The sequence below is a fragment of the Lipotes vexillifer genome, unplaced genomic scaffold, assembly GCF_000442215.2.
Source record: "Lipotes vexillifer unplaced genomic scaffold, Lipotes_vexillifer_v1.1 scaffold39, whole genome shotgun sequence".
NCBI lineage: Eukaryota > Metazoa > Chordata > Mammalia > Artiodactyla > Lipotidae > Lipotes > Lipotes vexillifer.
The window spans coordinates 1,034,363-1,051,542 of record NW_006787038.1 but is presented as its reverse complement, the minus strand read 5'-3'; the positions used below and the strand labels follow the sequence as shown (position 1 = coordinate 1,051,542).

Below are 17,180 nucleotides of genomic sequence, written 5' to 3'. Positions count from 1 at the left end.
TCTCCCGTTGCGGAGCACAGGCTCTGGACGCGCAGGCTCAGCGGCCATGGCTCACGGGCGCAGCCGCTACGGGGCATGTGGGATCTTCCCAGACCGACACGAACCCGTGTCCCCTGCGTTGGCAGGCGGACTCTCAACCGCTGCGCCACCAGGGAAGCCCTGTGATACTTTTTAATGAAAGAACCCTAATGTAAAGTAATTAACTGGGGCCTAAGAAATTTCAAAGCTTTCCATGTGTGAAGTAGTCAAAGAAATGCTTTGACAGATTCTTCTGCTACCATTAATTCAACTGTCTTTATGCTTTTTGTTTCCTTGCTGTAGCTCAACTAATGAGCTATAGCTCAACGTTAAGTCAGAACAGAAATTTATATGCTAAACAGAATAGATTCTGTCTTTTTGCTCTACCATGCCAGTTGAATCCTGTCTTTCTGATGTGGTCTTCACCCACTGACCTAGGAGAAAGAAGGCTTCTCATTTCTGATAGAGTAGTCTCTGGTCCTCAGCCAGAGGACCTGCTTCCTCATTAGTTACATAGATAATGCTAACCTATTCCATGGAGGTTATTTAATGAATTAAGGATGGTAAAAACCTTGAAAATGTTTGTGCACTCTGTGGATTTTAGGCTTATTACTACCACCTGTTGGATAGAACGTCAAAATCTTTAATCACTTAAGGTGATTGAACTTTAATAAAATACATTTATGACCCTCCTGGCGCTTTTTTTTAGGGGGGGGATTTGCCTGCCTAAAGGTGAGGCAATAGAAATTTATAATTTCATAATAGAATGCCTCTTGTTTTATCTCTTATCACAGCTGACAACTGGTAGTAATATTTAATCCAGTCCAACAACTACAGGCTGGGTTGAATAAAAGGTCATATTGTCTAAATTCCAAGTGGAATTAAAATATAATCACAGAGACTCCTAAGTTTTCCTTACATTTAAGGAAAATTACTTTTTAAGAAATGCTAACTAATCAGAATTGTGCTGCTCTAATTGGAATCAACTCATTTGACTAGGTACTTGCTACTCAGAAGAGTTTCTTATTTCTTAGATGGAAAAAAATCTGTACAGTTGTGTTCATGCTAGTAACTGCTAAAAAATTCAGTATTTTCTTTTTGCTCTGATGTGGCCTCACTGGAAATTTCTCACATTTTACATTGTACTAATTGATTATGTACAACAAATTACAAGTAAAAAGCTCTTAAAAAGAAAACCTGGCTTTTTTTTTTTATGGTACCGTTCTTCCTTATAATGCCTTTGTCCGCTAGCTTATAGTGACCCAGACTTCCCACCTCTGTCCAAAGCCAACAGTTACATGGTCACTATGTTTATTCTTACATAAAGGATAGTACATATTTTAACTGGGCTATATATTTCAAAAGGCAATTTATAGGTTTTCCACACTAAAAGAGGCACAAATATGCATTTGCATTAAATATATGCCTTCCTTAGTGTGGATATTGTTTATTAAAATGTCCACAATCTCACACTAATGTTATTATTCATTTCACTGATCCCTGAGAGCTCCTGACTAGTATAGAAAAGAACTGTGACTTAGAGGAAGCTGCATGAGGAAGGGGAACAATTATGTATATTGTTTGGTTAGATTACAGACTCCTTACTATGTCAGACTCTTGTGATCATTTCTGAATATTGGGTATCACCAGTTCACCAGTAGAGTCTAAGATTGGCACTTGCTGGGTGATGAAGGTTTGATCTTGAAGCTTACTTTCATCCCTACAAAAATGACAAAGTAAGACTTGTCAACAACCACACACATGGCACTTGGTTCAGAACAATATACTTGTTATGTTATTCTCACTCAATTCTAGTATGTATAAGATGTCTACAACCACTGTTATGATCAGGCTCATGTTCATTGCTTTGTCAAGAGAGCTTACCCAAACTCCTTTGTTGTTTCATCATCAGGACCAATATAGTCTGGAACTGGAGGTCTAGAACTCTGGCTGTATTTCCTGTAGTGGGTATAAGTTAACAATGAGGCAGTGTCTCCACATGCCCTGTATTTCAGTTACACTTTAAAACTGCTAAAGGAAAATAATAATAATAAATAAACAAATATAGGACTTCCCTGGTGGCACAGTGGATAAGAATCCACCTGCCAATGCAGGGGACACGGGTTCGATCCCGGGTCTGGGAAGATCCCACATGCCGCGAAGCAACGAAGCCCATGGCCACAACTACTGAGCCTGCACGCCACAATTACTGAGGCCACATGCCACAACTACTGAAGCCCATGCTCCGCAACAAGAGAAGTCACTGCAAGGAGAAGCCTGTGCACCACAACAAGGAGTAGCCCCGCTCACCACAGCTAGAGAAAGCCAGCACGCAGCAACGAAGACCCAATGCAGCCAAAAATAAATAAGTAAATAGAAATTTAAAAAATAAATAAATATAAAACTGCTAAAGGGAAATGCTTCAGTTGGATGGGCTTCTTATTTTCAAAAATGAGCTTTCATACACACATAGAGGCAGTATAATATTAGGCAAGTTAATTTAAACTTACATTCTCTTAAAGTTGAGACATGTTGAACTTAAGAAATGGAAATATTTATGAATATAATCATGATGATACTCATAAAATAGCTATTAAGGGCTTCCCTGGTGGCACAGTGGTTAAGAATCAGCCTGCCAATGCAGGGGACACGGGTTCGAGCCCTGGTCCAGGAAGATCCCACGTGCCGCAGAGCAACTAAGCCCGTGTGCCATAGCTACTGAGCCCACGTGCCACAACTACTGAAGCCCACGTACCTAGAGCCTGTGCTCCACATCAAGAGAAGCCACCACAATAAGAGACCTGCACACCGCAACAAAGAGTAGCCTCTGCTCACCACAACTAGAGAAAGCCCATGCGCAGCAACGAAGACCCAATGCAGCCAAAAAATTAATAATAATAATAATAAACAGCTGTTAATGGTGATGGGCAAGGTTGAACCAGAGTACTGACCAAAAGCAAGGCCAAAAAATTCCCTTCCCACAAAAAGAATCTCAAAACACAGGAAAGTTACCAATTTAGATAGACCCAGTATGAAAATTTTTTCTTATACTTTGGAAATTCTAGTTTAAGAACAGAAAAATAGGCCCTCTTGCCCTCTGAGATGGCTCACATTCTGTCTATTGTGTGTGTATCACCCTGAATAAATCTGCTTTCAATCTAAAAAAAAAAACAAAACCAGGAAATCAACATCATTCATTCAATATTCTAATTTGAAAGTGAGATTAACAGAGTTACAAAAAGTATAGTAGGTTGATTTGCCAGCAGATAAAGACATACCCCACTCCTAAAACTTGTCCTCAATTAGGTGCATATGAAAGCAGCATAACCCCATTCAAAATCTGGCTATATTAAATAGTTCAAAAATAATGCATGAAAAAAATGTACCTTAGATACTTCTAGTGCCTGAGATATAGCCAGAGTGATTGTTGATGCACTAAAGAGTGCAGTTTATTGGTTATACTCCTTTGAGTTAGTTCAATCACAAAGAAAAATATTGTATTGTTGGATTCACAATCATATACAACCAACTGTGAACTCTTACCAACTTCCTAATTACTCCACTTGCCTTGGAAGACCTTTTATCATCTAATTCCTCCCCGCTGGTTTGAGCTTTCTCATTTCATCTCAACATTTCATCATCCTATTCCTATCTTATCTTTTTTTCATCCAACAGGCTTAGGCATCATCCCATTGTGGCCAGTTCAAGTTCACTGATTTGGTGTGAAAGATTTCACCCAAATTCCTTTGTTTCTCCAAGTGTTGAAAACAACACAGTGTGGAACTTGAGGCCTGGTACTCTGGCTGTATTTCCTGGGGTACAGAAATATCAACTCACAATGAGACAGACATTCAGTGCCTGCGGTCTGGATTCTACCCCTACCTCTTCAATTAAACTCTTTGAAAGTCTACCAGAGACACAAATCCATTTCAAAATCCTCCATCTTCCATTCAGCCTATAATTCTTTAAACTCTTCTATTTTGGTTGTACTCTTTTTTTATTCTCCTGTTTATTTATTTTATTTTATTTTTTTTGTGGTACGCGGGCCTCCCACTGTTGTTGCCTCTCCCGTTGCGGAGCACAGGCTCCAGACGCGCAGGCTCAGCGGCCATGGCTCACGGGCATAACCGCTCCGCGGCATGTGGGATCTTCCCGGACCGGGGCCCGAACCCGTGTCCCCTGCCTCAGCAGGCGGACTGTCAACCACTGCGCCACCAGGGAAGCCCTCTCCTGTTTATTTTAATTGTGGTTATTCCTAAAGGTTCTAGTCTCAGCCCCTTTATTCCTGTATCTTCATCCACTTTCCTAAACTCAACTACCAATTTTCACTAAACATGCCCAAATCTCCCTCCTAAACTCTCATGTGTACTCCAATCAGTCTTTGCAAATGCCTTAAGTGGTTTTAACTCCAATATGTTGCCACATCTCCAGTTCAGCACTGAAAATACTACTTGTATTTCTTCTGCCTAGAATGTTTTTTCCACCCCCTTTTGTTCCTACTTACCCTTAGAGATCAGCTCAAGCTTCTGCTTCCTCAGAGACTTTCCTGATCTCCTCAATTAGGTCAGATTCCCCTAATCTAGGCTCTCTTACCACTGTATACCACTCCTTTGAACCTATGTCATAGTTGTATTTTTTATTTGTGTGATGATTTGAACAATGTTTTTCTTCCATGTAGACTAAAACTCCCTGAAATCAAGCATGATGTCTTTATTTGCTCAACACTATATCTTCAGTAAATAGTTGGCACTCAGTATGTATATGTTAAATGAATGAACGGATGGATTAAATAAAATTTAAACATTTCCCTCACGCTGGCTTTCCAGATTTTTCATTTGCCTTTCATACCACCATTCCTTCATTTCTTAAGCTAAAAATCTTAAACATTTACTCCTTTTCTTTATTCTTTTTGTCCTTTATCACCAAGTCCTGTTTCTCCTTCCTTACTTTCTCTGTTTCTCCCCTTTATTCCGACTGCCCTCACTCTTGCCTAAAGCCCTCAATGCTGCGTGCCCAAAGCAGTGCAGCAGCTTCTGTTGGTCCCAACTCTATTTCTATCCTCCAATCCATCATACATGTCACTGTGTTACATTAAGGTCAGCTCTGAGAACAATGACCTGTGAACCCTTCCACTGAGAGAGTGAGTCTGGCTTCTTGCTCTTTGTATTCCTTTAAGGCAGAGAAGAAAACTGTTACAGTACTCTAGAATCTACAAAAGTTCAGGATTTTCTGCATGGTTTTTAAGGCTCATCATAATTCAATCTATAGGTTAAACTTTATTTCTAATTAGTAATTACTCTCTAGCATCACCAAATTTCCTCAAGACAGGCAGTTTCTCCTCAATGTTGCCTAAATACCCTACACCAATTCCTAACTCTGGGCTTTTTCTTAGGCTGTCTACCCCTTGCCTGATGTGCCCTCCCTGCTCTACCACTATCCTACAAGGCACCCCACAGAGTCACCCTCTTTCAATCTTCCCTGACTACTCTAGCCCACTGACATATTGTCTGAATTCCATCTTTACTTTATTGTACCACCTAATTTTTTTCCTTGTTATGCTTGGTTTTGTTTGGGCAACCAAACTGTAAGCTCTTTGAGATCAAAGGCAATGTCCCTTGATTCTTTTGAATCCCCACAATACAATGGTGCCAAGCATTTAACAAGCAATCAGGGGCTTCCCTGGTGGCGCAGTGGTTGAGAATCTGCCTGCCGATGCAGGAGACACGGGTTCGGGCCCCGGTCCGGGAAGATCCCACATGCCGCGGAGCAACTAGGCCCGTGAGCCACAACTACTGAGCCTGTGCGTCTGGAGCCTATGCTCCGCAACAAGAGAGGCTGCGATAGAGACAGGCCCGCGCACCGCGATGAAGAGTGGCCCCCACTTGCCACAACTAGAGAAAGCCCTCGCACAGAAACGAAGACCCAACACAGCAAAAATAAATTAATTAATTAAAATATTCAGGGGACAAAAAACTTCAAGAAGTATAAGGCCAATAAATGTCTAAATAAATAAATAAATGAAAGATTTATAAGGAGCCTGAGATACAGCTTCAGAAATTCAAATCCAGTAACCCCCCCACCCCATTAAAAAAAAAAAAAAACAAGCAATCAGTAAGTGGTTGATTTATTTTATCCACTTTATAGTTACTATAAAGTGACTATAACCAGGGTTATAGTCATTGATAAAACATAATGAAGAGAGTGAAACTAATCATTAAAAATAATTATTTGGAGTACCTGTGGATTTCTATTTTCCTTTCCAGGTCTTTTTCTTGGTATTAGAGATCCCCTTGATTAATAATCAGCTTTAAAATAATTTACTTATCTTTGCAGACCAATAAAATCTTAACATTTGTTATGCTTCTCTTTAGTTACCACTCATTCAGCTGAACAATGTTATACCTTCTCAGGAAGCATTACCTTAAACACCTAAGATTGATCGATTTTCTTTCCCCTTTAATACCTCTTTCATTTTTGTGCTCACTTACACATCTCCCATTCTTTATCTCTGGGAGTTGCAGTAGCTAAGCAGTATGACCCTTTTATATTAATATTTTCTGGTCCTTTTCCATTCCCTTAATTCTAAGTAAGAATATGTTCACTTTTCCTATATGGCCTCTAGGTTTGGTAGCAAATTGGTATTTCACTACTGAAATAGGGAGTTACCTAGGAACAAAGCCATTCATTTTTGCAAAGAGCAACCTCAAGACTTTCTCTTTCTGCTCCCAGGTCAAATCTCCAATGTCCATATTTCCTTGAATATCTGTCCTAAAGAATTTCAAAGAAAAAAATGAAAAATAAATGGTCAAAGTAAGCATCTCTTCTTTTTAAGAAATATAAAATATGTAAACATGAGAAAATTTCTTAATCATAACTGAATATTATGAGGTTTCCAAATGGAATGACTACAAAGCAAACCATGTCCATGACAAAATCATAAATTTGAAAAGCACATTAACATGGTAGCCAATTTGAAGTGTTATGTTGTCATTAAACTGAAAATAAGAAAAACTATAACAACATGAAAAACTCTGTGCTCAAACATTAAACAAATAAGCAAAAAATAAAGTTGTAATGCAATATTATGTATCCAGATAACACAAAGACAAAAGGTACAAGAAAAAAAACAGTTGTTTGGTGAAATTACTGATAAATTCCTTTTTAGCAAGTCTTTAGTATTAGATATTTTGCTATGAAAATAGAGTGATAAGAGGTAAATATATAAAATAACATGTAACTTATCTAGTCTATTTCTTACCTCCAAATAATTTCATCAAACAACTGTTTTTTTCTTGTACGTTTTGTCTTTGTATGTATCATTATCTGCTTAAGAGGCAGCTAAGCCTTCCAGGAAGGTATTTATCTATACCATAACTTTTCCAAAGGATTCATAGTCTACTTGGCTATTTACAGAAGTTGGCTGACATGTAGATAGGGTATTGATGTAAAATGTAAGAAATATTTTTTCATATATGTCAATTGGGTTAGTTTTAAGTTTAGGTTTTGCCTTATAATCACCATATACTTTAATTGTCCTTCCCCAATCTGCCTCTTAAGCAGATAATGTAATATTTTAACTACAATTTCTGCCTTCCTGGAAGAAATCCTATTGAACACTAGGATTAAAGTGATAAGTTGCTCATGAGGCAGAATAGGGAAGTGTCCAGTTTCTGCAACAACAATGTGGAGAATCATTTTATGCACCTTCTTCTGAAAACTTATATACCACTTAATATACAGTAGATTTTAAAAATGTAAAAGAAACTGCCTTCTGTATGGTGGGGACTCAACTTGCTTGACTTATTAAATTAAAAAATAAAGTGGGGCTTCCCTGGTGGCGCAGTGGTTGGGAGTCCACCTGCCAATACAGGGGACACGGGTTCGTGCCCCGGTCCGGGAGGATCCCACATGCTGCGGAGCGGCTGGGCCCATGGGCCATGGCCGCTGAGCCTGCCCGTCCGGAGCCTGTGCTCCACAACAGGAGAGGCCACGGCAGTGAGAGGCCCACGTACCGCAAAAAATAAATAAATTAATTAAAAATAAATAAATAAAGTGAATCTCTTGGTAATAGTTATCATAATAACTATTATTATAATAGAATAATAGTAATAGTGTTATTAACAGACTTCTGAATATGGCAAGAAGGTAAAAAAACTATAGTATGGAAATTTTTGAAGAAGAGTCATTGGCCATGTCCAACCTTCCCAACAGCTATACAATTTAAAAGAACCTACATATTAGCCTATTAAAAATAATTTAAAACAGAAAACACATTTGGAAGCCCTCTCAATAAGATGTTAAGTCATAGTAGTAGGGAGTCGTTTTAAGTTTCTTAAGACCTTTGAAGAATCTAATCGTGTTGAGATATAAAACAATTTTTTCAGAATAATCTTTAAAATGCATTATAATTTAATCCATGGTTTATAGGGAGAAAAGTATTCAAACAGATTAAAATGCTAACAGGAAACAACAATTGTATATAGTCTACAAATGTCTCAATCATTCTACTACTTTTATCATGGTGGCAGTAGATCTCTAGTGTATTTTAAAGCCTTGTGGGGACTTTTGGTTAATACAATGATGGAGGGGGCACTACCGGGTGTCCTCCAATCCATAGGGCAGTTCCGTACAACAAAGAGTTGCTGCAAAGAATTGTTATATTGATTTTTTTAATTATAGGTTTGATTAGATATTATTACCTATGAATTTCATCTCAGAATAGTAAAGGGAACATTACAAAATATTTGTGAAAAGCATGTTTATCAAAAATGTTTAACCTGAGGGCTTCCCTGGTGGCGCAGTGGTTGAGAGTCCGCCTGCCGATGTAGGGGACATGGGTTCATGCCCCGATCCGGGAAGATCCCACATGCCGCGCAGCGGCTGGGCCCATGAGCCATGGCCGCTGAGCCTGCGCGTCCAGAGCCTGTGCTCCACAAGGGGAGAGGCCACAACAGTGAGAAGCCGCGTACCACAAAAAAAAAAAAAAAAAAAAATGTTTAACCTGAATCTAATCAAACCTTTATAACAAAATAAAGGAACATGTTAAAAGATATTACAATGATATTCAAAATGGAACAAATAATCCCTTTAACAAGTCTCTGTCACACAAAAAAGGGGGGACATCTACTGAGAATACCTACTAAGCCCCACACAGTATGCTAAGCATAGGGGTTACAAAGATGAGTAAGACAGTTCAGGAACCTCTCCTCAAGTAACTTACTGAGTAATCTAGTCAATACTTAGATATTACCAAACTGAACTTTTCAGGGTTTTTATTTCTCTAAAGGGCACAAGAAGAGCAGTACAAAGGCAAAATATTAAAGCATTATTAGTACCATTTATCGGCCTCCATAAGATCCTGATTCACACTGTTGGTGCTGTGCTCTCTGCCATCAAATGTTCGGATTTTGGGATATTCTGTTCTTCCTGCACATGCCTCTCTCATTTTAAAATTGAAAGCAGCTTGTGCTACCTGTTTATAATGCTTTCTGCTAAATAGGATCTGTTGCTTTACTTGGTGTAGAGCATCTAAAAAGAATCTTTCCACTTCTGTTCTTTCATCTAGTATGTTCTTGGCCAGCTTCTTTACTCGATTCATTTCCTTGTCCTTCATCTGAAGAAGATGCTGCAGCTTGAAAATTTCAATCTGACCCGCTTGGTTCTCTACCATTGCCTGCTGCTGCAGTTTTAAAACTTCAGTCTCAAACTCTTTGGTCATACAACTCAGGGCAGTCTCCAAGCTTACTACCTTCTTCTGAAGACTCTGGATTTGTAATCTCTGCTGGGTAAGCTGCATTATCTTTTCCTTAACCAACAGATCATTGATTTCCTAAAACAGAAAGATGGAGAGGTGAGAGATTTTTTTAAAAAATTAATTTCAAAACTTAAAAGTTCCTCGCTAATATCCATTACTTCATGAGATTTGAGTTTGAGGCCAGGTTGCAATGGTGACATTTTGGTATTCTGTGCATAAAGAGTAAGAAACGGTCAAGAGTCCCTGCCTGGACTTAGGAAGGCCACAGATTTTGCTAATTAAGAAACTTTCCTTCCTCTAAAATTATGAAAAGTTCAATGTATTATCAAAAAAATATTCCAAAATCAATAAGACTGTACAGTAAAACAGTAATTTAACAACTATATACTGCAAACTGTGGCAATCTGCTAGATGCCTATCCTAGTGTCCATTTTCCATTTCCTCCTTCATAATAAAACCCCAATTTCATTCAGAAAGGTAGTAAGCCCAGCTGAAAATTCCCAGTTTCCCTTGTGTTCATCAAAGCCACGTGACTAAGCTCTGATGGAAGAGCTGCGAGTAGAAATTTGTATAGGACTTCCAGGAAGAGCTCTAAAGGGAGGGGCATGCTGTTTTCCTTCTTGCCCTTCTTCCGCCCTGTTGTTAGAGCTCCAGCAGCTGCTGGGGGCCATGAGGTGACTCTGAGGAGATAAAGCCATATGTTGCAGAACAAAGTTGAGGAGCCTGAGTGTCTGCCGAATTTGTAGCACTACCATTCCAGCTCTGGATTGCTTACCTCCAGACTTCCTTTAGGGAGAGAATACACCTCACATGGGGAAACCATTGTTGTCACAGTTGTCACAGTTCCTAAGTGATTCAGAGACCAACTCTAAGCAAAGTAAAATTAATACTAAGGTAGTAGAGGACAGGAGTTATATTTATGTTTCGGATTTATTCTTTATAAAGCCAAGTCTAAAGTTTCTTATAAGTCATTCAGTAATTAACTTTTCAGATAAGAAAAATACACCATCCAGACAGAAGAAAAATTGTCCTATTGTCCTTATGCATCACTACTATACTCAATTCTTAGTATTCACCAACCCAATCTTTACAAAAAAAGGAAACAAAATCAAAATGAACCTTTTGCTGTAAAAGGAAAGTTTGAGTCTCTTGCAACTTCTGAGAGTTTTTTTGTAGAGCATCAGCTTCCTTCAGGTGGTATGCGAGAGCTTTCTGGAGATAAATATTCTCTTTAAAAACAGCTCTTCCAGCATTGTTCAATTGCCTGAAATAGATAGATATAAGATCCCAAAACACAGACCTAAGTTTTAAATATTACCAAACTAGAACAATGACTGCTAAATCCCCTAACATTAATAATAATGATCATCCGGAATTCCCTTGTGGTCCAGTGGTTAGGACTTGGCAATTTCACTGACGTGGCCCACCCGGGTTCAATCCCTGGTCAGGGAACTAAGATCCCGCAAGCTGCATGGGGCAACCAAAAAAAATTAAAATCAATAATTTTAAAAAATAATAATGACCAGCACTTATTTAGCTTATGGTGGGTACTCAATAGTTAGGTGGGGATCTTGAGAACTAAGTTCTCACCAACAGGAAAGTAAAAAGGGACGTGTTACTTCCAGTCCAAGGCAATTAAGGGCAGGTATGAGTTTCCCATGCTCTCTCTTTGTACATGTGACTGGACATGAAGAACAAGATGGAAGCAGCCCAGGTTCCTGAATCACCCCTGGAGTAGAGCTGTCAGACCCACATTAGATTAGAAATAAACCATGGAGACTTAGTTTATTAACACAGTGCAGTTTAGTGTTACTTTCACTAATATACTTCATGACAACTGTGCACAGTTGCCATTATTAACACCATTTTTAGATGAAGAAATTTAATTTCAAAAAAGTTAAGACATCTTCTTACAGTCAGTTAGTATACATGTTGAGAACCAAAGTGTAACTTCGAAGCCCAGGTTCTTTTCTCCACACTATGCTGCTACAAAAAGGGTGGATGGAAAAGGGGTGGGTACACAGAGAGAAAGAAACAGTGAAGGAAAGTAAACCAGAAAATTTGAAGAAAGCAGACCAAGAGAGAAGGGGGTAGAAAACATGATAAGAACAAAAAAGACTAGCAAAGAGGTAAGAGAGGCTATTAGAAAGAAAAAAGAGGCAGCGATCTCCTACACAACAGCTTCATGGTGGGCTCTGTCTGCCAGCATTATTATCTTCTTCTCAGCCTCTTTTTCTAGTCGGTGCTAAAAAAGAAAATAGGCTGTTTTAATACAGTTATATTTCTGACAACAAATTTTACACATAAAAAGTTAAGTATTTATTTTACAATGTCAAATAAAATACTCCTGTCCACATGACCTGATGTGAAGTGCTCCAAGTATCAGTGGGGGAGCCAGCAAAGAGGATAGTGTGAACACAGGGACTTTAGGGTACTTCCCAATTTCACCATTAAAAAAGCAAAATGACATATAAATAGAAAAAAATTCCACATCAGACCTGGAAAGCAGAGCTGGGAGAAATTTCTGTTAAATACAATGTGATGAGAATCATTTATTCATTCATTCAACAAATTCCTATTGAGTACTAATAGTGTAACAGATTTTTTAGATACTAGAGATGCTGTGGTGAACATACAGATAAGGCGCCTGTTCTCATGGATCTTATATTCTAGGATGAGATCCAAACAACAATAATAATTAAAATGCATTGAGCATTTACTATGTGCCAGGCATGGTTCTACACATGTATTATTTACTGCTCACAACAATGTAATTAGATACCTATGAATTAGGTACTATTATTGTCTCCAAAGACAAGGATTGAAGAAACTGAAAGAAAGGTTAGTGACTTGTCCAAAATCATATAGCTAGTAAATGGCAGAGCAGGGATTCATACGCAGGCAATTTGATGCTATACAGCCTCCCAGCAAGTAAACAAATAAGAGAATTAATAGAGTGTGATAAATGCTATAAATGGAATAAATGGGGTAATGAAATAGATAGTAACTGAAGGAGGTAATTTTAGATTGGGTTTAGGGATTATCTCTTTGAGGGGATGACATTTGAGCTCTGAAGAATGAGAATAAGCCAGAACTGCAATAAGAACATTTCAGGAAGAGAGAATAGCAAGTACAAAAATATGCAGGTGGGGAAGGGTTTGGTGGTTCAAGGAACAGAAAGGATTAAATGGGAAAACACAACAAAATACTAATAACCTGAGGGAAGTCCTTTATATGACCAGGTGGAACATGCTGAGGTATGAGATGAATGAACAGGGCTTACTAGAAAGCCCACTGCCATGGACCAGCAGCACTGGGGCTCAAACCAGTATAGGAGTTTGTATCTAACCATGAAGTCTGTACCTCACATGGTAAGGCAGACACTGCTGTGGCTGGACAACCCAACACTCATTCTCATCCTCCTTTTTCCTTCCCAGCTTCCACTAGTGGCTGGAGAAACAAAACACCCCTTTTCCCTGGTGTCCATTATAACATGGTTCTGGACAATCAGAGAGATGTAAGAAGAAATCTGCTAAGAGCTTCTGGGGAAAGTTTCATGGTTTCCAGATAAAAGGAACAGATACAGATGGAGCCTCCCTTCTTCCTGCCCTAAGAGAGATGACTCTCAGAGCTGCATTAACCATCTTGCAATTATGAGGGAAAGGCCAGCAGCCACCTACTTCCAGACATAAAAATCCTATTTATATAAGCACTGTCATTCAAGTAATCTGTAAACTGACCAAGCACTTCTAACATTTGTTTGTGGAATGTTACACCAAGTAGGAGAGAGATCAAGTGTAGGGTGGAGTGAGGAAAGAGGCAGCTGAGAGCAGCCCATTCCTGAGCACTTCCATTCCTAACAGTGCCAGGAAGTGCCTGAGGGGGAAAGCGTCTAGATACTGCTCCTGCCTCACTCCCATGTTATTCAATACACAAACTGGAAACCTAGAGCCACTTTTGAAAGCAAATCCTTTTATATAAACCTGATATGAGTACTGATTTGCCTCACGCTCACTTCCCTACATTCCCACCAATTTGTGAAAAAATTTATTCATTTCTTTCCTAAGGATGAAAAATTAAAGAAAATATTAAAAGAATTAAAGAAAAACCCGGGGGACTCTGAGAATTAACTTTAGAAGCACAGAGAAATGTGGAAGTTTGTGACGTGCTAAGGAACATTTTTGAGCCCCCTTTTTATTTATTTATTTATTTATGGCTGCTTTGGGTCTTCGTTGCTGTGCACACAGGGGCTACTCTTTGTTGCAGTGCGCGGGCTTCTCACTGTGGTGGCTTCTCTTGTTGCAGAGCACGGGCTCTAGGCGCACGGGTTTCAGTAGTTGTGGCTCGTGGGCTTTAGAGTGCAGGCTCAGTAGTTGTGGCGCACAGGCTTAGTTGCTCCATGGCATGTGAGATCTTCCCGTACCAGGGCTCGAACCCGTGTCCCCTGCACTGGCAGGCGGATTCTACACCACTGCGCCACCAGGGAAGTCCTGAGCCCCTTTTATTAATATCCTTAGTTGGCTTGACTAAGGGAAGACCTTCACGTGTATCGGAGCAACCTCTCTAATCCCATCTCCCCTACAAAAAGTGGTACATGGAGCTTTAGTTCCACCAGGAGACACCAAGCTGGGGTGGGGGATGTGTCCTGAAGCCTTGGTCAGATGACAATCTCTCTTGATTTCAAGAATCTCTAACTAAGAGGGGGGAAAAAGATAATCTTCTAATAAGATACCAAATGAAAAGTTGATGTCTCAGAATACATATAAATATACTTACATCGTTTTAGTACACAATATATTTATTTATTAATGCAAATATGCTGTACCTTTTCTTCCAAAAACCTGCCTTCCAATCTCCTAAGAGTCTCCTGATGTTTCTGCTCTATGTTCCTTAAGTCCTCCTTCAGCTAAAATTAAAATAATGAAAAAAAGAATGGTCAGTAGGAAATGGGGTGGATTGGGGCATATTCCTGGAAAATTCTCAGTCAAGAAATATTTTCTGTTATACATTACCTCTTAATCCTGAACACACAGAAAAACTCCATGCCCTCCCTCTGAGTAACATACTTCTCATAATCGTCTATAGATTTACAAGATCAGTATTGAGTTTCTAAAAAGCTTTTCATGAATAACAGTTTTCAGAACATTCAGATAAGTTATTATCATATTCATTCCCCCCCCAGATATCTTCCTTTTAAACATGTGGACTTACAGAATCATAATATTTTAGAATTACCAGGAATCTTAGGAGTCAGACTATACAAATCTCCCACTTAATATAGGAATCTCTTCTATGAGAAAAATATCTAGAGACAGAAGTATCACTAATCAAATCCTATTAATTCACTAGGCTGCCCTTTTAAGAGTTCCCATTTTTAGAAAATTCTTCCTAGTATCTAAAAAGGATCTCCCTGTGATTCCCATAGACAGATCCTTCTATCCTCTAAAACTACATAGAATAAAAAGGACATAAAATTCTTCCAGGCAAAGAGAATTGAGCTAACTTAAAGCTATGATCCTGAAGGCTATATATACTGGCAAGAACCAATCAGATTGAAATCGGCACACTCAATCTAATATTCATGCCACAAAAAAAGGCAGTAGAGAAGAGCTTTCCATCACACAGACCAGAGTTCAACTGTTACCTCTCTGACTTACCAGCTGTTTGGGCAAATCACTTATCTTCTCTAAGTCTCAAATCTCCAGGGTAAAAAGAGGATAATAATAGTAGCTATTCTCATAGAGGTGTGACAAAGATTAAATAACAAATAGTACACACAAAATACTTAGAATAGTAACCATTTAATACAGAGGTTAGTTATTTTATGTCTAATATTGTCTTCCCTTATACTTCACAATTTTCCTTCCTGTGATCTCTGCCCTAACAGTATTAAATCTTCATTTGATCCATATCATATGATTTCAGATGTTCTTCTTTCTTCCTGTATTTTTTATACAATTTTAAAAAATGGCCTCATATTGTCAAAGACTTTCACAATTAATGTCAATATATAAATTTGTGGAAATGTCTACCATGCCAGTGGGATGGGGGGGTGGACCTTTCAATTGCCATTGGGGTTCCCAAAAATCTATAAATTAATAAATAAATATTTTGAAAGATAATTAGGCAATGCATATGAAAAACCTTAAAAGTTCATGTTCTAATTTAACCTATAAATTTCACTATAACTTCTAGGAAGTTATCCTAAAAACTAATTAAAAATATAGAAAAATACTTTGTTACTTAGATGTTCCTCAGTTTATAATAGTGAAAAATTAGAAAAAAGTCCAAATGTCCAACAACAAGGGACCGATTAGTAAATCATGATATATCTACCCAATGAAATTCCATGCATGTAGTCAAAAGGTTTTATAGAAAAATACATAATGGCATTGAAAAATGTTCACAATATGTAAAGTGAAAAAATCAGGTTAACAAACAATTTGTACATCATAACCTCATTTTTGTAAAAATAGCATATATTGTAGATACTTTAAAATATATTTATACATAGCAGAGGTGGAAAAACTAAAGACAATATACCAAAATATTAACAATGGTTATCTTTAAGTAATATAGTTGTGAGGGGAGGGTTTTTCATTTTCTCTTATCAGCTAAATTTGCTGAAATGGGTATTATCACTTTGTCAAAAGAAGAAAGACTAAAACAAATTATTTAAAAAATATTAATTGCAACCTACCAATGTATGCTCCTTTTGTTAATCAGGTAATGAAAATAATTTTTTCTTTAAATTTATGCTTTGAATACCTTTTGATAAGCTAAACTTAATTGGCCTCTTTTAAATTTGTATAATCCTATAGCACAGTATAATTAATTTTCCTCCCTTTTTTTAAATTCATGGGCCCCACATCTGCCTTAATTTTTCCATATTTGGGATTCCACATAACCGTCTTATTTTTTCCCATTAGCCAGTATCTTTTGCCTTTGAATTTTAAGTTTTCCTGGCCCACCACCCATTTCAAAGGGCTGAAATTTATTTCTCCACTAGGTGGCAACATTGTTCTTTAAAAAAAAATCACATCAAGGCCCAAAAGAATATGCACTAGTTTTTTTTCTTTTAACATCTTTATTGACGTATAATTGCTTTACAAAGTTGTGTTAGTTTCTGCTGTATCACAAAGTGAATCAGCTATATGTATACATATATCCCCATATCCTCATAACCCCTTCCTCTTGAGCCTCCCTCCCACCCTCCCTATCCCACCCCTCTAGGTGTTCACAAAGCACCGAGCTGATCTCTGTGCTATGCAGCTGCTTCCCACTAGCTATCTGTTTTACATTTGGTAGTGTATATATATCAGTGTTACTCTCTCACTTCGTCCCAGCTTACCCTTCCTCTCCCCGTGTCCTCAAGTCCATTCTCTGTGTCTGCATCTTTATTCCTGTC

The 17,180-nt window shown here is 38.3% G+C and overlaps 1 protein-coding gene across 1 annotated transcript in view; it reads right to left on the bottom strand.

Annotated features, from left to right (window-relative positions):
* Nucleotides 1-1,608: 1,608 nt before the first annotated feature.
* Nucleotides 1,609-17,180, bottom strand: part of BBOF1 (basal body orientation factor 1) — a 36,321-nt gene continuing 20,749 nt past the window's right edge. Inside the window, 7 exon segments of the mRNA XM_007459789.1 lie at nt 1,609-1,738; nt 1,903-1,977; nt 6,685-6,786; nt 9,354-9,847; nt 10,892-11,036; nt 11,947-12,017; nt 14,598-14,678. Of these exon segments, the coding sequence (XP_007459851.1) occupies nt 1,609-1,738; nt 1,903-1,977; nt 6,685-6,786; nt 9,354-9,847; nt 10,892-11,036; nt 11,947-12,017; nt 14,598-14,678 (1,098 nt within the window).